The following is a 23,868-nucleotide window of genomic DNA, read 5'->3' on the forward strand; positions in this document are numbered from 1 at the left end:
CGATTTTTTATTTTGTAATTACTGTTCTTTTTACTGATCAATACCTCAGATGAGACTGAAAATAAAATACATCGACAGGTTGATGTTTTCGCAAAATACCGGTATCACGCAAAACGAGCATTTTTTTATTGAAGATAAACCTGGTTGCTGTGACCGGATAAAAGTAATTGGGAAAACATGAGTATGGGAAGAAGGGTATTTATAAATGCCCAGCTAAAGGAGATAGGCATGAGATGAGTTCCGCAAAGTATTGGAGGAAGTGATTGAATAAAAAAATAACGGCAAAAAATGCATTAGAATTGGGAGAAGAGAGATTGGGCACTTGCAGAATGCTCATTGGGTGAATTCAGGAAGGGATATGCTATACGAAGATACAGATTCATGTTAATTATAGAACTGGAAGGCCAGCGCAATTTCCTTTGCCACGTAGTCATTCGTGGCAACCAGTGACGGCGCCAACGAGTTGGCTAGAATCTCGAGTCTCTTGCTCAATTCGCTATTGCCGAGGATGGGAATCTCATCGCTTTCTCCATACAAAGCAATGATGACCGTAAACGCATTTTGGGTGTCAAGATTCCCTTGACCCAAGCAAGATTCAACTGTTGCCTTTCCCAGAGTAGCGCGTACTCCGAGTCGCAGCACAATCGTTGCCATATGCCGAAATAGTGATGATAAAGGCGAGGTTCCACGGTCATAGTCTGCCATTGTAAAAATGGTAAATGGTTGTCATACGTGAGATTTGGTGAAAGGACCTGATGCACGGCAAAGAGAGTATGCATTGTCTGCATCGAATTTACTACGAATTTGGCGAAGTTGATACACAATGTTGGTATCTGATATTCGTGTGACTGCCGGATCCGTGGCTATGGATAAAGCAACTTGGAGATTATCGTGATCCAAGAAGATCTTAGTTGCAAGGGCGTCTTTTTTGTCCAATTTGAAGTTGAGGGTGACGGCACCGATCGATGGCTTGCTAACAGCGTCGAGTCTCATGTTGGAAGTCACCAAGATGTTTGACACCAATGTTCCAATGACCAATTTACTGCCTTCCGATGCGTGCAGTGAGACTGGCCAAATATCTGAGTAAGGGATCTTTCCTGGTGGCGGCAGTGACGTCGGCTTGGTGAATCCTTTGAGCTTGCCAAATGGCTCGCGGTGTGGATCAATCAATTTCGTGCTGAGGTATTCGGGATTGTTTATGGGTTAGTATCTCAATAATGGGAAAAGTAGATACTGTGAGTGTTATTTATTAAAGAAACAAAATAATATTGTTTATATCTGCTACTATTAAAATCCCTGTAATTCAAATCCCTGTTGTGTAATGGTTGGTTTACACTGTATGAGTGTGTAGTGTACGTGTGCCTGGTGTGTAACAGTTCCGGAGATTGTTAACTTACCAGGTTCATTAGCAAGAAGGAACCAGTGTTTGGTTGTGGGGTCTGTTCTTCACTTAATTGTGGTGTGTATACCACACGTGCGGCCGTATGCTTCGACAGTATTAAGCATGATTGTCTGCCCATTTGTTGTGTTGTATAGAATAGCTCCTGCGAATATCTGGACCGTGGCGAACTTGATTTGTGGAAAAAAATCCCAATCCTTGTTGATGATTGTGCACACGTCAGGAGTCAACTCCGTATACTGACGCTGCATGAGGAGTTTGCTGTATGGCGATGATGAGATTATGTTGGTAAGGGTAGGAACAATCTCTGGAGAACAGTTGATGCAGATGCTCGTGTTCATGGACTCGAAGGACCGCTTCAATGGCAGAATAGATTTAATGGCTTGATACTCTCCAGACATCTTATTCACAAGGCGTTGACTGGCAATTCCATTTTCTTCACAACCGTTTGCATCCACGTGGAAAAATGGTCGCAATGACAGCGAATCCACCACGTACAATGTTTTACATTTTTCTTGGTCGCTTACATTGGAGACGTTACAGGCGTGCAAAACAGCCTCATCATATGTTCGACCTTGTGTTACTACTGTAATTGGCTTCCAAACTGGATAATGAGGCAAACGTGGATCAATTATTGACATCGATTCACTTAAAGAGTTTGTCGGTGCTAAATCATCGCCTTCGTTTGGCGTATCTAAAACGCTGCTATAAAAATCAACAGGAAACGTGTTTTGAGTACCGTTAATATGGATATTAATGAAGCGCTTTCTTACGTGATGATGTGGCTCTTTAAATGAATGCCTTGGTCTTCAAGTGATTCAAAAGTTTCCGGGCAGGAAGGACAAATGAATTCATGGTTGACCGGAATGGCATTTGCCTTAATTGTTTTTGTTTGCCTGCTGGAAGAACAATGTCGTGTACAAGCTTATAATGTTTACGAAGATTCGCTTTCTTTGGCACGTTTTCTACTTTTTTGCACAAGTGGCAACTAAGTTTCAGAACTGATGTCATCACAACACAGAAAAATGCAGAATCAAGAAATCAAGAAAATTTTCTCTCGTGAGACTTTTCGTGAGACTTTTCGTGGGACTTTTTTTAACGAGTCTTCTGGCCAAATCATGATACAGGGATATGAGATATTAGGGCTTTCCTGATTGGTCAGAAGTCTTCAAAATAAGTCTCACGAAAAGTCTCACAACTTTTTTTTTTTTTTTGAATTTGGCCAAACACTGGAAATTGGCCACCATAGGTTGAATTTGGCCAGGCCAGGCCATTTTTCAATCCTCAACCACAATTTGACGAAGCTCGGAGACTCTGGCCAATTTCTTTCTCACTTTGCCCAAACCTAACTTCAACGACTGTAAATGGCGATTTTTGTTGTTGTTGTTGTTGTTGTTGTTGTCGTTACAAACACCTTGTTTCCGTAGAAAGAAAACTTCTTCAGAGTGCTTGTCCATTACGACACCTGTCCAAACATTTATGAGAATGTCTAACGATTCCTTTGAAATCACTCAGCTTAAAACTATTAAAAGCTTCACTAATCCGAGTCATCAACGTTTCCTTCTCAAGGAACTTGTTGCGTTTCACTTTACTTTTGACCACTGACCAGAATTGCTCAATTGGATTGAGCTCAGGAGAATATGGAGGTAAATAAGCGCAGCGGTATCCCCGAGATTCTACGTATTTAGCTATGTCCTCGGACGTATGGATAGGAGCATTATCCATTACGAGGTAATGACCTTTCATGTGCGGATAGCGGTCCATTTCATCCATTGTAGCTTTTAGAAAGCTGATATAGTGTCCCGTAACCGTTCCTTTGCTCATTTGCCCAACGCCATCTTCCCGCTTTCTCTTTTTATTAGATGGAGGCTGAGGAAGTCTAAGGCTACATTTGATTACACCTTCAGCAGAAATCGCGCCCAAAATGGTTGTTGTTGTCGCTCGTGTTTTGGGAACTGTGACCACTGCCGGTGCACCTTTCCTTGACCAAGCCATACTACGTTTCAAATTAATGTGGAAAGCAGAATCGTCAAGAAAGACACAGTTTCTCGTAAAATCTAGATCTGTTTTGTCCCACTTACGAACCCAATCCAAGCGCTCCTGGATTTTTTCTTCGCTATTCCGGTCTATGGGTTGAAGCCGAGCTTTTTTGAGAGATAAATTGCAATGTTGTTTTACAAAATCGAACAAGGTAGTTTTAGATAATTTTAATTCTGTAAACACTTGCTTTAACTTCTCCATTACTTCATCTAGGACGATGGAAGGATTCTCATCAATGCACTCGAGAATTGTGAAGTTTTAGGAGATAAAAAATCAAAATTTATAAAAAAAAAGGTAGGGACGTATATAAGAATACTTTGAGACTGTATGTAGGTTGTCTTTATTAAAGAATAAAAAGTTGCCCTTTTTATACAAAAACATGATCTGCTGTGTCAGTCCCATCTTCATTTCCTAAGGATGTGTTTGTTTACCGTATTTAGATATTACAGAGCTGATACTGCTACATTTATAATTTACTCTTATCACAGTGCTCTAATGTTGACTCAGTACTTACTGAGCTGTCATACTTACAGTACTTACTGTAAATAATTATTGGTCTTATTGCTTTATCATAAATAAATGTAAATAATGTCTTATTTGTCAATAAAATGATAACTGCTTTGCTATGACATTAGGAATATGTTCTTAGATGTAATAGGTCCAACGTCCAAGTGTCTGGATCACCACAAGAATAGCGTTTTTGTGTTCGTCATGGAGAATACTTGGACGGCCAGTCTTTCTCCGTTTCTCAAAGATACTGTCAGGATCTTTCTCGTATTGCGCAGCCCATTTTTGTGCTGTACGAACATGAATCCCAAGTTGTTCTGCAGCTGCGGCCGCACTCAAGCACCTCTCAAACAACAGCTTGAAGAACCTCACCTTGTCCTGATCAGAATAGCGCGTATAATTTCCCTTCACTGAAGTTTCCCTAATAATGACATCACCATTAGGCTTTACCTCCTTTTCTAACTGCATTGTATCTATCCTTTTCTCGCTCTCCAGAGACAGTTGAGCTAAATATTGTGTATGAGAACTCAACGTTTCAAGACAAAACTGTTCCTCATCAACAATATAATCCATTGGTTCAGGTCTGCCATACTCGTTGACGACAAATCCTTTCCCGTTTTCAAACAAGAATTGAATGTTCATTATCGGTGATTTGTGATGTAATTGTGAAAAAGAAATAAAACAAAGACAAGCACTAGGCGTGCTCTTTTATATTTAAAGTTGCCAAGACTTTGCCCTACAAAACAATCGACACTCGATTTGTCAGCCAAGATGAATTTATATTTCATAAAACACGAATTTGTTCCTGTCATCAGGTGAATCGATTTTCCTTCAGGACGAATTCGTTTTTCGTGCAACCTGAATTTGTTTTTGCCATTGAGTGAATTTACTTTCCGGAAAGAATGTATTAGATTAAGAAAAAGGCAATACAAAAGAAATGTTAAGAAGAAAACAGTTATTATATACTATATTTGATTAGACACTATGAATAAAACAAGCCTTCAGGACCTTTTAGCAAGGATATTTCCAAGAGCATAAATGACTAAAAGACTTACTATGATCACTTTTATTAAGGCATATAAGATATAAACATTTCTTCAATGATATAATCTATTCCAACGCACTATAATAGTCCGATAATTACTGTTTCTTCATCTAGTATTTGCATATTCAAGAGAACAATTTAATAATCATCATCGGTAAATTTTAGGTTGAAAATAAAATACAATTCTTTTATAAGTTTGAGCATCATATTGGTGTAATAAGTTGACTTTAATAAAACATGACTTTAACAATTATATATATATATGTAAGTATTTCAATTGAATCATACTGTCACTATAATAATAATGCACACATACACGCATACACACGTATAGTTTTTAGTTACTCTAATATGGAATTGATCGTAATTATATACATTTACAGGTATATCAGCTACATACTTAAAAAAAAGCTATTAATATAAAAGCATAGCATACACATACGTATATAATGCGTATAGTATTTTTCCATAAAATGTTAACATTAAGCAGCTGTATTATAAATATTTCGTTGTTTCGAACATTATTTCCATCATGAACTCACACTGAAGATCAAAGACAAGCTTAAAAACCATGCTTAATTGGATGTCCGTCGTACGGTATCCAATCATGTGACTGTCCGGTCGAGGTACACGTTGGTGGTTTCCTTGACACTAGGCAAAATCTTCCTCTCTCTTTGCGTATTACCCAGTAAGGTAGGCTTGTTTTCTGGCATATCTATCATTTTTTTAGAGAAAACCAAACGAGACGATCTACACGAGAGGCTGGACACGATGGATGAAATAGATGGATGCGACATTTTTTTTTATATTTCAACCAAAATTTTCGACCTCATGCGCCCATCCCATTAGACCTTAACGAGAATCTTGGATGTTGAATGACTCAATGTTGGTTTTATATAGACTTTTGAGCAAATATGGTCAGATACGCTGCTACTCCGGTTAACCCCGCCAAGGGTAAGGCAACATGGTAGTGAAAGCGAATAAAGCTCTTTACTGACAGATTTATATATATTTATATCTTTATAGCTGCCAAGTCCAGAGGCTCCTACCTCCGTGTTCACGTACGTTTGTGTGAATAATAGATTATTTATAGGGTATTGGACAATGCAACTGATATCTCATTATTTCAACCATCGCTATATATACATTGCATTACATACATTATGACGAATAGTTCAAGAACACCCACGAGGTTGCTGTTGCTGTCCAGGGCTTGAAGCTTTCCAAGGCTTACAGCTACTTGAACAATGTCAACGAGCACAGACAGGCCATTCCTTTCCGTCGTTTCAACGGTGGTGTTGGCCGCACCGCTCAAGCTAAGGAGTTTGGCACCACTCAGGCTCGCTGGCCCGTCAAGTCCATCAAGTTTGTCACTGACCTCTTGAAGAACGCCGAGTCCAACGCCGAATCCAAGGGTTTGAACGTTGAGGAGCTTTACATCTCCAGCGTCATTGTCAACCAGGCTCCCAAGCACCGCCGCAGAACTTTCCGTGCCCACGGTAGAATCAACCCCTACATGACCTCCCCATCCCACATTGAGGTCATCCTCACCGAGAAGGATGAGGTTGTTCCCAAGGCTAATGACAAGAAGGTTGTCCGCCTCAACGCCCGCCAGTTGGCTCGTAATGCTCGTACCTCTGCTTAAATGTATTTTTTTCTCTTTTTCTATATATTAAAAAATACATCTCTTTGGTCAACAACGCAAACGAAATGTATATATATGTATATATATGTAAAACACGTATAAAAATGATTGGGTTGTGGGGATAGTTTTGAGGTTTTTGTTTCCTTATTTTGGGGGTAAATAATGTACATTGAGTATCAATAGCTGTGCAGATAGACTTGCACGTTGAGGACGTTGCTCTTATTGTTTTAAGTTGGAAGTAGCAAATAATAATAATAATAATAATAAAAGTAATAATAGTAATAATAGTAATAATAAAAAGTGTATATACAAATATTGTGAAGTGTATTTCTTGATAACAAGTCACGAATATAATCTAAAAGAGACAAACCAAAAATAAAAGTCATTCAGACTGTGTTCTCTTTGTGTCATCAACTATGTCTCAAGCAACAAAAGCGCGTGTGTCAATTGAAGTGAGTGCTCTGACAGCTGTTAGTTGGTGTAATATAGACTATAATAAATCTAAATGTGAATGATGAGCACAACCATTACCTCTAATACTTTAAGCAAGTTAAGCATGAACATTGCGTGAGAATAAGATTCTGATCTCACACGCATATTGTAGTACTGCCCTAAGTGCCGCTGGATGCTCAGGGCTGGTAAGATGTGAGAACAAGGGATTATGATAATAAATTACTTATAAATACGGATAGCATGGCTGGGTCAGGAACTTTTGACTACATTTGAAGAAGAAATCGGTGAACTTGCATTGATCCCAGGAGGAAATGCTATTTTCCAGGTCAAGGTCAACAACTCAGGCAAGTAAATAGGCAATCTAGATATTTGCAGCAAAACAGCGCTGTTAAGCATTGTGTTGGTAGTGGTTGTGTGGGATCGTAAGCAGGATGGAGGTTTCCCTGAAGTCAAGGAGCTGGTAAGTTTAGTGGATGATGATAAAACCAAAAGACAAAGGCATAACAAGGGACTTTGCAGAAACAACGCATTCGCGATCTTATTGCTCCCCACAAGTCGCTTGGACACTCGGATCGCAAGCCAGTTAAGAAGGAAGAGGAAGATTGTAAGACATGTCCTGCCGTTTAATAATAAAATATGGTGTGATATTGACCTTATTGATGGGACTATATGTAATTTATTCGAAAGATAATTAATAAACCATGCGTAAAAGGTGTTGTGCCTGAAGTGATGCTTATTTTGAGTGGTAGTGTTGAATTGATTCTCCGAAAAGAAGAATAAATGGATGCATTTTCCAACATGATTCTTGCTCATCTCTCCTCTTCTTTATCCTTTCTTAACAACAAATGACTACTCACACTGTCCATACAGAGCAGTTTTCTGAGCTCGAGGAGCCTCATGTAAATGAGACCGTTTCTGAGTCTCTTGTCGGAAATGCTGTCTCTGATCCAGAAGTGCTAATCACCTCAGAAGAACCTTCTACTGCTGCACCCTTGTCTGACCCCTCAAAGGCAGCTGTCACTAGACGTATTTCTCTCTTCTTTTCCAAAGCTAAACGCCTTGTCAGCACATCTGAGAAACCCTTGACTGAGAAGAGGCTGCCAGAGGAAATAGGAACTGCCATCATCGAGGCTCCTCAACAACAGGCCACAGAAGAATTGGAACCAGTTGCTAAATTAGACACTAAAGGCTCACGACTGATGGAGATCGTTTCTCGGGTCAAGGTCAGTGAAATGGTCATTTTGAGTTATGTGAAACCCACAAGCCAATACTCTAACCACCAATACTACCTCCTATTTTTAGGCACTTTCTAAGGAAAGTAAGGTGGCAGCTGTGGACAAAGGTAGGCTAATTTTTCTGTAGAATCCTTCTTTTTCTTTAGCTTATTTTTTTTTAAGAAGTGGTGTCAGAACCAATGCAGGAGCCTGTCCTTGATGCTTCTACTCAGGTTCTTGAGCAAATTGAGCAGGAGACCTCTGTGCCACCTAAAGAAAATGACAAGGAGCACACTAGAATCGATCAGGTCATTCGCCACTCAATTGTCAACAAATTCTTTGCAAAGAAAAAGGAAATTCCTACAGAAGAAATAATTCTTGCCGCTGATTGTAAGGATAGAATATTAAAATATCATTTGATTGAATAGAACCTATTTCATCGCACTATGCACTTCTTAAGAAATAAGGCGCATTAATTTGCCTAATGTTTCTCCGTATCTCAAGGCTTACATTTGCTTGCTTTCTGTTTGTCATTTTAGCCAACCAAACTAACGATGTCGAACAAGTATTGACTGATTCTTCTGAGAAAGCTGAAGCTGGCAAGAAGAGCTTCCGATCAACCTCCCCCTTGGGGCGTAAACTTGTTCAGATGCTTCGTCTTCCCAAGAAAGATGCCAAGCCGGCAAAAGACACAGCCGAGACCACTGTCCATGATACAGTAGAAGACACTGTATTGGAACAGGCGACAGTACCTTTAAATCAAACACCTGCTCCTGTTGTTCATGCAGCTGCTTAAATCGACTTCCCATAAGTCATCTTTGGTCTAATCTTGTAATGCAGTTTAATAACGGGGCTCATTTATTTTATCTTCGTAGCGCTATAGCTTGTTATTTCTCACTATTCTACACTTTATAATCATTTATTATTATTACTATTATTATTATTTCTACTAACTATTAACTTAACTATTAACTATTTTATCTTATATCCTATTAAATTACACCGTTATTAACTGTGCCTAATAAACTACACTATAATTAATACCATAATAATAATAATATATATATAAATATTTTTTTAAAAAAATCAATATATCGATTATGTTGTACATATTACTATCAGCTGAAAGCTACATAGTGTTAATCCTTATGATTATTCCACAGTTTTAAGTTACAATAATTTTTTTATTCTGTAATGAATTAGCGAAAGTTAAATAAGAATAGATATGAATTTTTAGGCTATTGTTGTTATTTACACATATATGATATCAAAAGTCCTTTGCTCTTTTTTCGCTCTGTCTCTTTGTTTATATCGCCCGTTTTTTTTAAACTGCCTGTCTAAGAACAGTCTTTCCCTGGTTTCTGAACAGCAATACTTCTCTACGGCCAAGGATAGTCAAGGCTCTGAGAATAGCTGCTTCAGAGTAACCCTGCTGAAGGAAATCGCTCTTGATCTTGGCCACAGGCACTTGTGATCCGATTGGCAAACGACGCTGCACCTCTGCTTCGATTGTTTGAACTTCGGCCATAATTTCACTACGAGACATACCATCGGCTAAAATAATATAGATATACGTATATTGTGAGTATAGTGATCAATGAAATAAAATTTGTCACGTTCAAATCTACCTCCTCCACTCTGAACAGCGTCCATAGTCGAATATTTGAACAAACGAATGGCTTCTTCAACGTGCTTTTCTGTTGCTACAGGAGAGAGTGTCATCTTGGCTAAAGACTCTGAAATACGAATGATAGCTTCCAGCTGTCTATTTGTGCATTTGTAGATAGTGAGATTTTCTTGTTTTATTAGTGTGGAATACCCCCTTGTCCCCTTGTATATTCTTATGCGTTTACCTGATAGTAATGGGAATTGACGAGCGAACCTGTGTTTCTCTTTCGGCTTCCTTGACTTCCTTTCTAATGCTTACGAAATGGCTGCTCAGCTTTTCAGCTGCTTCTGCAGTGAGTCGAGGAGCGCATTTACTATAAATAAGTTAGGAAATGATTATGCTCACTGATTAATAAGTACATACGCTTTGCAATAGTTGATATACGCTTTCATCTTATCGAGATCAATTTCGCCCATAACAGCCTCTTGAGTTTGTCTGTTCATATGTACATTCAACACGTGACGAGCGATAGACTATATGCAAGCCATGAGATTTATGCGCGCATTTACTCTCTGTCTACATACCATATCACGGGCTTCATTGTGTTCGTCTTTAACAATAAAGATCATATCGAAACGAGACAAGATGGTGGTTTGGAAATCAATATTCTGCATTCTATTGTTAGAAAAATATACGAGATGTATGTACAGTCCACAATTGATTTGCTTACCTCTCCTGGGCTCTTCATGTCATCGTATCTACCAAATACAGGATTTGCTGCAGCCAAAACAGAAGTTCTGGAATTAAGGATGGTAGTGATACCTGCCTTGGCAATTGAAATAGTCTGCTGTTCCATAGCTTCGTGAATAGCAACTCTGTCTTCGTCACGCATCTTATCAAATTCATCAATGCAGACAACACCACCATCTGCCAAAACCATGGCACCTCCTTCCAAATAAAAGTCTCCCTTTTAAAACAAATAAAGATAAGTCACATACTTGTTAGCAATCTTTCTTCCTGCTATTTTGTCCATTTTCTAGTGGCTATTACTTACCGAGCTTGGGTCACGGATGACAGAAGCTGTCAAACCAGCCGCACTACTGCCTTTGCCAGATGTGTAGACGGCGATTGGAGCAACCATCTCAACAAACTTTAACAGCTGAGACTTAGCAGTACCAGGATCACCCAACAATAGGACACTGATATCACCTCTTAATCTCATACTATCTGGAAGCACTTTCTTAGATCCTCCAAATAACAAACAGGCAATAGCTTTTTTGATATCTGTAATATACATAAGTCATTATTATATTCCAGGCATTAAAATTATAGGGCATGGATAAATAATAATAATAACAACAATAATAATAATAATTACCGGCATTTCCAAAGATAGAAGGTGCAATGCTTGCTGCAAAAGTTTTGTACAAATCAGGTTGACGTGACATTTTAATATACTCTTCCTCTTCTGTGTCTGTGAAAACAGCCTTTCCACGACCACTGTTGTGTTTATCGATTTGTAAGCCGATGATGCGAATGTAAGGTGTTCGTACAGCAGCAGCGCCTGTAGATTTCTGATTATTGCATTAGTCCCACTTCTTTCCTCACTTCATTTGGGCTTTAAAACTTACGGAAGCTTTGCTCTGGAAAATAGAGTAAATACCCATTACAACGGTTCTCATACCAGGAACCACTCGGTTTGTCAACCATCTATAATTTTAATATTAATCACCAAATATCCTGGATTAACTTGCACTCATCTACTTTGATCCAAATTCTCCCGAGAATTTGTACACATACTCCTCTCTCCAGTTTTCTTTAAAGAAAAAATTACCTATCAGCATTGAGAATAGTGTGGCGGGGAAGATCACCCACGGGTACCATATCTGGAGCCTCTTGAAGTTTAATTACTTGAGAGTCCACAAATTTACACTTGTCATGGACAATCATGTAAGGATCCATAGGACAGCTGTTCTTCATCGTTTGATCTAATGGTGTGCTGTATAATCCCAGAAAATATCAGTTACCTTTTCTTCTCTCTCTCTTTTATTTATTTTTTTATTATTATTATGAAAATCCTTGGTTTTTACCTGTCGCACACGCGTGGTAAGGAAATTCTAGAGAATCCACCGTCAATAGGGATCACCTTTGAATGGCGACACGATTTGCACATAATGCTAACATAGGTGGCACGAGAGCTCAATGTCGACGCACCAATCACAATACCTGGAATGCGAACAAGTTTTCCAATATAGTTGGACTAATAAAATACATAATTCATTAGTTCACGAGATGAATAGTTTAGTAATAACTTACATTAAGGTCGCGAATTTGAATAACATTAGCGTCAGAGGTAAGCATGACCTGGCAATCAGGTACATCCAAGTTGCTTATTTCTCCAGGTTTAGTGAACATTATACGCTTTGCACTTTCTTTAACTGCATTTTCAAACTAAAGTGTGCCAAAAAAGGAATTATTGAGTATTTGATGATGTACATTTAAATAAATGGTAGTTTCAGTTTACCAAAGGCAAAAGTTCGGCAGGGGATCCTGTCAATTTGTTGGCCAAGGCAGCATTGAAGTTGATGAGGTGGTTCATGTTAACTTCGATAAAGTACTGCTTAACCTTGAGGTTGTCAGACAATTGGTCTCTGGGTAATTTTGTGAGTATGGCTTCTGCTTCTTCTCGGAAATTTCCCTTTGCATTATGGGTAGCTGAGAATGGAGGTGCTTGTTACCTGTAGATATAGTTGTTGCCGAGACGGAAGTTCTGGATGAATGAAAGGAACATTGAGGTCAACTCAGAATGAGAGTCTCTCTGTTCTTCTCCAGGAAGCACGCTTGTAGAGTAAATTTGACCGCGATCCCATCCTAGGCTTGCCATGATGCTTTAATGTGCTGTATAAAGGACGATTAAGAAGCAAAAAAAAATATGTGTATAAAAAAAAAGGATTGTCACACATGCACAAACACGGCCAAAATCTCCCCTTGCCCCTTTCTTCTTTCATTCGCGATTTTAAAAAAAATATAAAATTTTGGGACTGGAACCATTCAAATTGAAAAGTCACGAAAAAAGCAATTGCTAGAGTAAATCCAAGAGAAGAGTATCATCAAGGGTTATGCTGCTTATAAGCAAAGGCTCAACTATTGTGCCTTTTGATATCTTTATCAGGACACAATTATTTGGTGTTTTATTTAATATTCCTCGAGTAAATTTAAGAAAAAGAATATTTGCTGAAAAAGATTCAATTCTATTAAAGGAAGCATTGATGTGTGATACAGATAATTTTATAAACTATCTTGCAAACATAACGACGATCTTTAATTTCAATGACATATTAAAGTATAGTAGGCAATTTTATTCAATCCTAAAAGTATATAGATGTATCCATGTATCTTTGTTTGATACAATCATATAAACGTTTTTGTTTGTAAGAAAATAATTACATTTGCTTCAGTGCCTTTATACCCAAAAGACCCATTCCATTTGAAAGGGTTTTTCTAGCTGACCAGAACAAAAGCATTCTTGATTTTGCAACCTCGGTATCAGATCCTTTGACTCTCAGGGTTGCACTTGCAGCACTAATAGCATGGGATAGTTTGAATAGATAGTTAACTAAAGCACTGGGCTCCATTGTACTGAAGGATGACTTGACATGATCAGGGAAATGAGAAATTAATTGGGCCAGCTCAAATGCCTGTCTTTCCTTCAACAGTTTATAGTCGCAGTTGACGTGAATTCCAATGTTTGCCTTGCGTTCGATTCTACAGAACCGAATTAAAATTATTATCAAATAAGTACACAAAGAGAATATATATAACTTACCCACAGGCGCGTGCATGTGCATATTGCAAAAATACACCAGTGTCTCCTCTGGAGTCTGTCATTCGATCCCAAGCAAAAGTATAGTTCTTCACCCTTTTTGATTTCATATCTTGTACAAGAATTGCAGACACGCCTACTTTATCAGCTACGTCTTCTAATTTAGAGTCTTTATCTTCTTTGAGAACTCCTTCCAATGCATCGTATTTTGTTGAATCCTTTTGCATATATTCTAGAACACTCTCCTTAGCCGTATCAAGAATATCCTGTAAGAATACCGCTGTCCCTTTGCGTGTAGACATTCCATTAATGCGACCAAATCCAAGATGATGGAGATTTTTGACCCATGGATTGATTTGGTTATCTCCAAAAAGTAGTTCAGCCGTCTTAAATACTTGTTTGAGATATCTATCTTGCTCTGCACCGACAACATAGATAGCTTTATCAAAAGCATATTTTTCCCTTCGCATCATTATACTAGCAAGGTCGCGAGTGATGTAGAGACTTGTACCATCTGCACGCTGAATTACGGGTACACCAAGACCGTATTCTTCCAAATCTACAGCTAGCGACCCACTCTCTGTTTTACTAAGAAGCTTACGAGATTTGAGAAGGTCGTATACTTTTGGAATATAATCATTGACTTGGGATTCTCCTGAATAGGCGTCAAACTCGATATCAAGACGTTTGTATATAGATGCGTAAGAATCGATGCTCATATCTCGGAATCTTTTCCACTGAGCTAATGCTATATTGTCGCCTAATAAACCGAGTCAGATAGCCATAAATTTATATTTACCTCTTTACATAACGTATTACATACCTTCCTCCATACGTTTGAAATAAGCGTTGGCTTTAACATGGATTTCAGGATCCAGATTAGCATCCTCGTTGATTTTCACATATACTTCGTATAAGTGATGAATAGGATCTGACTTTAACCCTTCCTCCTTTCCATATCGCTCAAAACCAATAGCCAAGAGACCTGTGATCCAAAGCTAGTCAATAATTGCTCAAAATCGATACAGTCAGTATACTTCATTACCGTATTGTTTGCCCCAATCTCCGAGGTAATTGATACCAATCGCTTTGTAGCCCATAACTTCATGAATACGCTTGGCAAAATTACCAAGAATAGTACTTCTCAGGTGGCCAGCATGGAAGGGCTTTGCAATATTTGGTGAACTATAGTCAAGTACTACAATTGGCTTCTCTTCTTTAGGTTCCACGTCCCCCCACCCATAACGACTGTTTTCGGAATAGACTTGCTGCAATACTCTCTGAGTAAATTCTGTCCGGTTCACATCAAAATGAAGGTTAGACCCATAAGGTGTAGCGCTCTCAATCAAAGTATCCGGCTTAAACTACACACATACACATACACACAAAAGCATTTATTTTGAGCTTAGGAATATCGAATAAATAAATAAATAATTTATTGCATGGCTCTACTTTTTGTGCCAGTTCATTACACCATTGCACTGGATTTGACTGAATGTTGTCGTCTGGGACTTGATTCTGTAATGCTACTTTGAGTTTTGGGATGGATAGTGAAAAGGGACCTTCTGACTGGATTTTTGGAACTCGAATAAGACTTGTCAGCAGCTGTGGATTACAGTTTGTGATCTGTGCAATTTGTTTTGCAATAGCTTGCTTGAATTGTAATGATGCTGACATTACAAGTCGTTTCTATTTATTTACTTCGGGAATCAAGTACTAATCTATGAGTCCTGTCTTTTGTGTGTGTGTCAAGTTCAGGGACTGTCAAACAAGGGCAGATGATTGTCGGCATTTAAAGTAGATCATCATTATGGAAACTTCAAGCACACCAAAACAATGACACCTGCAAGTTCATTGATCTCGATTTATGCTAAATAGGGAATCTGCTTTAATAAAGTACATGTTCAACCCAAAAACACTTCTGCGTCAAACAAAGAATATTGATGTATAAAAGAAAAAATAAAGGCAAATGCATTAGGGCCTTTTGTACTTAATGTTGGATTTAAATATACACACACATGACAATTATCCGTTTAATATACATGTAGATATGCCTGTTATACATGAGATAGTAGGCGTCTTTTTCTTTTTCATTTTTAATGCTCATTTTGTAGCAACCTCCTATATTTCTCATATTCTGTATTCAAACTGATAAGTTGTTTATTCCCTACACTGAATTGGATGATACACCGCAGGACTTTTATTTGAGTTCAGAATGTATACCACTTTTTACCATTTATTCTGAAATTATTAGTTGTTATTGACAGGTCAACCAAACTATTGTAATATTTGAATAAGCTTTATGATGTTGTGTATCCACATATACATAGCAGTCAGTCCTTTTTTGTTCTTGAAAAAAAAACATTTATGCTCAATGATTGGTCAATTTCTCGGGTACAAAAAGTATGTTTAATGACAACTGAAATCTTCTATTTATTTTTGGCAATATTTAAACTTTAAGTATTTCTAAAATTAGAGAAAACTGTTGACCAAGTCGATCTTTTTTTATCCAAAAATAGAAGTTATGTTTCATCTGCATCTGAAATAGATTCAATAACGGGATTCGTATAAAAATAATTGATCTCTCTCATTTATTGTCTCGTAAAATTATTTGGATAGTATTAGTCTTTTAGGATATTTAATACATAATACAATTCTTTACTATCGAATGAATACCTCTTAAAATAGAGGTCACTCAAGTAGTTTTGCTTTGTAAGTACAGTTAAACACACTATACAAGGCGCATTTTTAAGAGTTACTAACCATTATGAATGTATTCTCTTTTCAAATAGACAGCACACCAAAGTATTCTTAGGTTATTAAGGGTCATAATGAAAATTCTGGCACTATTTTTTTATATAATCTATATTTAGTTTTCTGCTTAAATATAAAAAAAAATCCCAAAAATGCGTTTTTTTTAACTGTGCGCCTTACAAATGTGTTTTGCTATAATAACCCAAAAGTGGCAAATGGATTCAAAGCAGAATTATTGTTAATATTATCTTGACTGTTACTCTTGTCGATAATATAGCATTAATTTGCCCATAGAACGCACGATTATATATAGCAATAATGCAAAAATATGTGTTATTGGCTAAGCTTCTGGATCTATTAGAATAGGCTTTGGCTGAGAAGTATTTTCCAGGTAGTGATTTCAAACATGTTCAGGCTCATTACATTTTCGACATATACAAAATGTTCGCTTAGGATATTTATAAAATACAGCGCTCAATATTCTATCAAAAGGTCCAATACATTGGAGTTTTATACTAGGAGATATACATTGTATGACTATGCTCAAACTTGTGGGGATGAAATAAAGGAAGAATGTATGTAGGAATTGGAAGTCGAAATAACGAATGAGAGTATAATACATATATATATCTACTCCATAATTTTTTATAAACTTACTATAATTGCCTGCATTTTTTTACCTTGTCTTGGGCAGATTTTTGGAAGAATGCTTTAATAAAATCGGATACTAAGACGAAAAAGAACAATGAAAGAGAAAATATAAATAGATAGCCCCGCGTTACATCAAGAAGTCTAAGATAATGTTAATATTAATATACATCTTGCTAGTAATAATACCTGCTAAAAAAAGGGAACATTTTAAATGTGAGCCCCCGGTGTGTCTCCTAGACCTTTTAGACTGTTACGCCCACAACAAACGAGCGTATCTTGCGATACTGGCCATGGGTCGAATGTATATACTGACTGTGCAACACCTATACTTCTTTGATATTTCATTATGGAGAGTGTAGCGGTAAGCTTAAAATGTACGCCTGACATGTATGTTAGTTTTCAAAGAGCACGTTAAATTTTTCTTCTAGTAGATCAAAGCAGGTACTGTAAAAATGAACTGAGACAAATTCTAGGATAAGTCTTTTGGACATCAATTCCCAGCAATAATATGTACAAAATTAGGAAAGATGGTGCTCTTACGTGATATTATAATTCAATTCTCTTCAGAAAAATTTCGAGGGAATATCCTTTTACTCGCCTTTCTTTACCTTGCTCTACAGAAATTCAAAAAAAGAAAATGTCTATGGGACTGGAGTTGTGAGCTTTTATTAGCAATATCCATAAAAAAAAGCGAGGAAATTCTGAGGTTTTAAAAGTATAGTAATATGTGTTGAGACTTTTCTTAATAATTTTGGATATCTAATGTATTTCTTGTGGCAGGTAATTTTAATTTGTGGAATTCGACCGAAATACTTATAATAATAGTGTTGAAAAAAAATGTTGCCACATATACAAAGCTTATAGTGATAATATCCTTGAGTTACATATTTTAAACCAACACTTTGAGGCTTTTGTTTTGATTTACAGTCGATAAATTTACTTTTCATGTAGCATTACCCTTCTGTCCATAGCTTAGCAATTAAGATTTGGGGGAAATGAAATAGAAAAAATACCAATTTGTGAACAAGTATATTTGATATTACTATTGTTATTATTTTAAAAAAAAATTGTGGTTAATCCAGAGGTAGCGATGTTTTTACAAGAATTGCATAGATAGTAATTCATGCTATTCCTGTTCATTCGATTAAGCGCGTCTTCTCGCGTTTTTTCAAGTATAACTACAAGAGTGAATATCAAAGCAATAAAGCCAAAAATGATAAAGATAAAAAAAAAAAAAAAGGGGGGGGGGGGGGGGGGGGGGGGGTTTTCCTCACCTCCGAAGTTTAAAATATATATATAATAAACATATTCTTTCAAGACAAAGAAAATATATATCATCTCTGAACACTCACCACGTTCATTCGTTTCCGGTTTTTACTTTTGGTCGTTTCCCTTAACCCAAGTTTCACAACCGTGCCACAAATTTGCTAATTTTGTCGACAGAGATATTGCTTGGTCATAAGATCAACAAGCCTGGATTACTCTACATTTTGCGGTATTGGAGAATTTGGTTTCTAAAATTTTAGAAAGAAGGGGTGGTCAGATGTAAAATGCTATTAAAAACTAACGTATATTATTGGATATTTAATCCTTTAATCTAATAGAATTGTTTAATTGTTTTTTTAGTTAGTTAGTTTTTTTTTATCTTTGATCATCCCAAATAGGTAAAGAATGAATGTTACATATGCCTCCTCCAGACTTGACGATCTGATTCGGTCATTTTATTTATTGAGTTGTAAAATTAGTTTAAGGGTCAATGTTCACTTTTAACCAGAAAAAAAAAGAAATCAATAGGATTTAGAAAATAGAGAGTAAAGGTCGAGATAATATTTGTAGCTTTGTAGATGTACATATACATATGTGTATGTAAATTGTCCCTATACAGATAATATTATGGGCATTTAACCTAAATATGTTTAATTGTAATAAGCCTTTAAGTAACCATTGATCTACACACTATAAATTGCGGTCTGATTTAAGCAAACGTAAACACACATACATGTATGCAATAATATAAATGGAGTTAAAATATAGATTTTATATTATATGTAGTAAATATTTTTATTTTATATTTTCAACCAAAAAAAAAAAGATCAGATCAAGCAAGTAAGCAAACAAGCAAGCAAGCAAATAAGCAAACAATAAATAAATAAATATTAATTAAGTGTATAAAAATTACACTTCTCTTTATGAAGGGCGGTCACAATGTAAGGGTGACATCAGTATCTTTTTTGGAAATAAGAAAAGCAGAAAATTAAAAAAAAAAAGGCTTTAGAGTGGTTTTATTATTATTTATTTATTTTATACTTCGTGTATCTTGCTTCTCCCTATCTAAACCTTGAGCAAAAAAAAAGAAAAAATCAAGAAGAAGAAGAGAGAAAAAGGATAATTTACCGTACGACGCCTTTTTTGTTTCTCATCTTTCATTTAAAAGAAAAAGCAGTAGATTAAAGCGATTCCTTTACTTTATATATCATATATACATATATCTGTTTATTTTCTGTCGACCGTCATCCCATTTAATCTTTAACGATGAAAGTAAACATTGTTATCTCGCAACAAACTCAAGCAAACGATCAATTTGTGGCTGATTTGGCTGCATGCGTTGCCAGGAGCAAACGTGTTTTGGTCATCACTGGTGCAGGAATATCCTGTAGCGGAGGAATCCCTGTAAGTGTTTTACTTTTGTCTAGCTCATCACTCCTTTATTTCATGTTTTTTTATACATACATAAATATGTATGCAAGAAGTTACATGTGCACTCATTTGTGTATCAAAAATACAGAAGAAATCCTAATACGCGAAATCCTAACCCTCGGATATTATTACTATTATTATTATTATTGTTTAAATATCAAAAAAGGATTTTCGGTCATCAGACGGTCTTTACAACCTGGTGAAGAAGAAGCACCCAAAGACAGTGATACGAGGAAAAGAATTATTTGACGCCACGCTATTCAGAGACGAAAACCAGACGAAATGTTTCTACACATTTATGGCCGAATTAAAATCGCTTATTTCTACTGCACAGCCCACCGAAACACATTCTTTTATTCGAGAGTTACAAGAAAAAGGACAACTGATGCGATGTTACACCCAGAATATCGATTGTCTTGAAGAACGCCTCGACCTCCCTGTCGTCCAACTCCACGGATCAATGGCCAAGGTTAAATGCACACTCTGCTCTAGCTCTTACAATTTTTCATCAGATTATGAACAACAGTTCCGCGAAGGATCACCACCACCATGCCCTAAATGCGAACACGCCGACAGCGAACGTGTTCGTTTAGGCAAACGTACTCTTGCCACCGGTACTCTTCGACCAGATATTGTTTTGTACAACGAAGAGCACCCCAATGGCGAGACAATTGGTCGACTGCAGGCCAGCGATCTAAAAAAGAAACCTGATTTTATGATTGTTATGGGTACTTCTCTCAAAATCCCTGCTCTTAAGAAGTTTATTAAACAAGCCGCACGAATGGTTCACAGTACTCGTACTGGACGCGTCGTTTTTGTCAACAAAACACCAGCCACCAAAGAATGGGACTCAGTCTTTGATTATGAAGTTATTGGAGACACCGATGAATGGGTTAAAATGACACAAGAAAAACTAGAGGACGAACAAGCCATGCTTACAGCAAAGTCACGATTGAAAGAAGCCACAGCCCGTGAAATTGAAAAAGAGAGAGAGGAGGAGGAGGAGGAAGGAAGGATTAGTGCACGCTCCCGACCAGCTAAGAAGCCAAAGCTTTCAGTGAAAATCACCCGATTGACAACTCAAACTCAAACTCAAACTCAAACTCAAACTAAATTAACCGGCTACCGGGTCACCAAGCGCAATTCTGCGATCTCCAAGGCGACTACAGGTGTTAAATGTAAATAATCAGAGTGACCCATCTGCTATTTTATACTATCAAGCTTTCTGGTCCGTAGCTTATTTCCCCGGTAGCTTTTATTTATTGCATTCCAGTCCTAATGACTACCTTCATTCTCTTTATCTATTTCTATTTCCATTTCTCTTTGCTTATTATTTGCTGTTTCGTTATCTTTTGTGACTTGATCAACAGTTACAATACAAAATTATCCTTTGCAAAGTCTTTTTTGTTTTGTTTTGTTTTATACAATCAAAAAAAAGGCACAAATACTGAATTATTATCCAACCTTGTGTATATCTATCTGTTGAGCTTGGTGGTTATCCACGGTTGAATCAGAAAGTATACAATTACAAAAATAATATTAATAAAAAGACATTTAATTACACGCACTTTAATGAAGCAAAAGATAATAAGTTATTCATAACTCTAAATACAATTAGTTAAATAATCACAATTGATTGTTTTTCTTTTGCAAAATAATGGCCACAAAAAAATCCCTTTCACCTATTATTGGCTTTGTTATGAGAATGCAATAAGTGGTTTATTTATTATTTGAAGAATATTACTCGTATTATTAAATTTATTTATTTATTTATTTCTATTTCTATTTATATTTCTATCTATGTACAGTAATATTTGCGAATACATAATACGTCTTCTTTAATACAATAAACGATATAAATAAATTGTTAATTTATTTCTAATGTCTATAGTCTAACCAAAGACTAACGCTATCTGGTCCTACAAGATCTCGAATTGTGGCAACCAGAAGCTCAAGCTCAACTGCGAACTGTTCAGAGCTCATCACGTAAGCGCTGTAATAAGTGAATTCTGGATCATAGATTCTCTTTGGTTTCAATCCTGGTATCTCGCGTGCTTTATTGGTAAGATTTCGTCTGGCTTTTGTGGGACGAAGAATATAAGGTGGAATAGGAGTCTTGTTGATCAATGCGTTTTCAGCAAGGTGAATAGCGGTTAAGAAAGAAGTGATCTGTAAGGTGAGTAAATATTAGAATAAATCTATATATATGTGTGTGTGTATGTTTACCAAATCCTTGCGCTCTTTCCAGGTGTATTTTACAAGTTCAATTCGCCACTGAATATTGATCTTCTCTAAAGAACTTTCCATTTCGATCATCAGATTGAGCATATTGTTGAGGACTTGTAGTATTTGAACATATTTTTCCTCTTGAAAGACTCCTCGTAGTGCTGGCTCGAATCTGCTTTGCTCCAATAAGATACGTTCACCCTTGATTTGTTTTCGGATCTTGGAAGCAACAGAACGGAAGATCTTACGATTGAGTAGCTGGATTTTCTGATCATGTTGTGTATTTTTCAAGAGGAGTGCAAGGAAAGAGGAGTACAGTGCGCCGATTTCCCCTAATGTACTGGCCACTCGAATACGTAGTTCGACACGTCCGGTTCTTGGATATGGAACTATACTGACAAACATAGCACCGACAACACCGGCAATAACAGCGACAGTTCTCTGTTGATAGTAGAAGAAAATATAATTAATACACTTGTAAGTATTTTTTTCTAATGCATATGTTTATTTATAAAGGAGGGAAGATTGATGTCTTATATTACCTGATAAGATATTTCAAAAACTGAGCGACCATCCTCTACAGATATATAAGTGTAGGCGTATCCAATAACTATTTTTTTAAATAAACAAGGAGTTATTAGACTAAGCATATATATATAGCAAGAAATATTGAGCTTACTTAGTGATATAGTTATTAGAGCAAAAAGACCTGTAGCTCTCCAGAATTGGCCTTTTAAGTACAAGAACCACCAAGGAAGATTAAACACAAAAGTCAATATCAGTAATCCGGGAATGGACCCTCGGCTGGCTTCCCAAGCAATAATGGCTGTTACTGCTCCGATAAAGGTACCGATAGTTCTTGTCATGGTTCTAAGTATCAAACATCAGTAAATCGTAAATTATCAAATGTCAAATACTAAATCACTCATACACACCCAAAGAAACTGCTTCCTACGGACGGGCCCATCCAAATTACTGCTACCACAGCGGACCATTGACCTCTTGCACCGAGATACCAATCACATGAAGATTCTATAAAGGCAGGGATTGTCAAAAGAATGACGATAATTCCTGCCCTTAGTGCGTACAATACATCGGTTGTGTAAAGATTGTTAATCGAAAACAGATAGATTCGGTAAAAGAACCATTGGACACGTGTTGTTGGTAATGCTACATCTGGATCATGGTATGTCTCTGGCCGCTCCATTTGCATTTTCCATAATGACGCTTGAATGTTCTGCAGAGTTGTGGCATCTTCTTTATGATTATGTGAAAGAGATCCTCGTATGTGAGAGAAAAGTTGTCTGGAAGTCGGCTCTTCGTAAATAGTCGAGGCTTCGACGTCGATTGTATTCAGCATTGCAGATTGTTGAGTAAGGGTGCGTTGGAGACCGAGATAACTACAGTCTGCGAGAGCTGCAGGAGCATCCATTTCGTAATCTTCGTCGCATGTCGGTTTTCCTTTGAGCCACTTCTGTAAAGATATGTGAGGAAACCAAATTTGCCGTTTGTTGCGCTTTGAGTCGATTTCATATACAAGTGATGAAATTGTAAACAGTTTTTCAGAATAACTTCGCAAATGAAACTGGAAAAGTAACATCAAGAATAAAATACGCCGAGGACACTGTCGATCATCAAAAAAGGATTTGAGCCCGCTCAAACGGTGGATATCGAACCGTCTTATGGCTTTTCTCAAAGCAATCGAAGGATCAACCGTTCTGTCATAGTTCATATCCACAGGATTTCCTCCCTTGTTGTACTTTTTCAAGTATCTGAAAAAGAACGGTTTGTCTTGGAAGCGAAGG

At 37.0% G+C, this 23,868-nt stretch overlaps 8 protein-coding genes across 8 annotated transcripts; 4 read left to right on the plus strand and 4 right to left on the minus strand.

The window, feature by feature from the left end:
- Window positions 1–107: 107 nt before the first annotated feature.
- On the minus strand, window positions 108–3,640 carry PHYBLDRAFT_188971 (C2H2-type zinc finger transcription factor; the record flags this gene model as incomplete). Its single annotated transcript, XM_018439590.1, has 6 exons — window positions 108–698; window positions 753–1,177; window positions 1,475–2,104; window positions 2,173–2,298; window positions 2,338–2,387; window positions 3,209–3,640. The coding sequence occupies 6 exons, from the start codon at window positions 3,638–3,640 to the stop codon at window positions 385–387; spliced, it is 1,977 nt and encodes a 658-aa protein (XP_018285474.1). The 3' UTR covers window positions 108–384.
- A 444-nt stretch (window positions 3,641–4,084) lies between these two features.
- Window positions 4,085–4,588, minus strand: PHYBLDRAFT_174127 (Homeodomain-like DNA binding domain-containing transcription factor; the record flags this gene model as incomplete). The annotated part of the gene is made up of 1 exon (XM_018437193.1): window positions 4,085–4,588. One exon carries the CDS (start codon window positions 4,586–4,588, stop codon window positions 4,085–4,087), a length of 504 nt encoding a protein of 167 aa, XP_018285475.1.
- A 1,317-nt stretch (window positions 4,589–5,905) lies between these two features.
- PHYBLDRAFT_93748 (hypothetical protein) lies at window positions 5,906–6,621 on the plus strand (the record flags this gene model as incomplete). Its single annotated transcript, XM_018443834.1, has 3 exons — window positions 5,906–5,945; window positions 6,018–6,052; window positions 6,166–6,621. Coding segments are annotated over 3 exons (531 nt in total), but the record flags the coding sequence as incomplete, so codon positions are not given.
- Window positions 6,622–7,052: 431 nt separating this feature from the next.
- On the plus strand, window positions 7,053–7,716 carry PHYBLDRAFT_69305 (hypothetical protein; the record flags this gene model as incomplete). The annotated part of the gene is made up of 5 exons (XM_018442076.1): window positions 7,053–7,088; window positions 7,241–7,274; window positions 7,329–7,437; window positions 7,465–7,549; window positions 7,609–7,716. The coding sequence occupies 5 exons, from the start codon at window positions 7,053–7,055 to the stop codon at window positions 7,714–7,716; spliced, it is 372 nt and encodes a 123-aa protein (XP_018285477.1).
- Window positions 7,717–7,934: 218 nt separating this feature from the next.
- On the plus strand, window positions 7,935–9,099 carry PHYBLDRAFT_174130 (hypothetical protein; the record flags this gene model as incomplete). Its single annotated transcript, XM_018437194.1, has 4 exons — window positions 7,935–8,312; window positions 8,392–8,431; window positions 8,487–8,693; window positions 8,843–9,099. 4 exons carry the CDS (start codon window positions 7,935–7,937, stop codon window positions 9,097–9,099), a joined length of 882 nt encoding a protein of 293 aa, XP_018285478.1.
- Window positions 9,100–9,470: 371 nt separating this feature from the next.
- PHYBLDRAFT_136783 (hypothetical protein) lies at window positions 9,471–12,796 on the minus strand (the record flags this gene model as incomplete). Its single annotated transcript, XM_018429813.1, has 14 exons — window positions 9,471–9,857; window positions 9,932–10,068; window positions 10,157–10,285; window positions 10,336–10,445; window positions 10,497–10,580; window positions 10,643–10,879; window positions 10,967–11,196; window positions 11,291–11,486; window positions 11,544–11,622; window positions 11,747–11,911; window positions 12,003–12,172; window positions 12,229–12,363; window positions 12,437–12,563; window positions 12,651–12,796. 14 exons carry the CDS (start codon window positions 12,794–12,796, stop codon window positions 9,628–9,630), a joined length of 2,175 nt encoding a protein of 724 aa, XP_018285479.1. The 3' UTR covers window positions 9,471–9,627.
- Window positions 12,797–13,253: 457 nt separating this feature from the next.
- On the minus strand, window positions 13,254–15,424 carry PHYBLDRAFT_128021 (hypothetical protein). The gene is made up of 5 exons (XM_018429199.1): window positions 15,188–15,424; window positions 14,781–15,099; window positions 14,559–14,720; window positions 13,739–14,495; window positions 13,254–13,677 (listed from the first exon to the last, which is right to left on the minus strand). The coding sequence occupies exons 1-5, from the start codon at window positions 15,410–15,412 to the stop codon at window positions 13,356–13,358; spliced, it is 1,785 nt and encodes a 594-aa protein (XP_018285480.1). The 5' UTR covers window positions 15,413–15,424; the 3' UTR covers window positions 13,254–13,355.
- A 4,000-nt stretch (window positions 15,425–19,424) lies between these two features.
- On the plus strand, window positions 19,425–21,827 carry PHYBLDRAFT_178307 (hypothetical protein; the record flags this gene model as incomplete). Its single annotated transcript, XM_018437973.1, has 3 exons — window positions 19,425–19,810; window positions 20,004–20,782; window positions 21,740–21,827. The coding sequence occupies exons 1-3, from the start codon at window positions 19,673–19,675 to the stop codon at window positions 21,825–21,827; spliced, it is 1,005 nt and encodes a 334-aa protein (XP_018285481.1). The 5' UTR covers window positions 19,425–19,672.
- Between the last annotated feature and the right edge of the window lie 2,041 nt (window positions 21,828–23,868).

This window comes from Phycomyces blakesleeanus (genome assembly GCF_001638985.1).
Source record: "Phycomyces blakesleeanus NRRL 1555(-) unplaced genomic scaffold PHYBLscaffold_29, whole genome shotgun sequence".
NCBI lineage: Eukaryota > Fungi > Mucoromycota > Mucoromycetes > Mucorales > Phycomycetaceae > Phycomyces > Phycomyces blakesleeanus.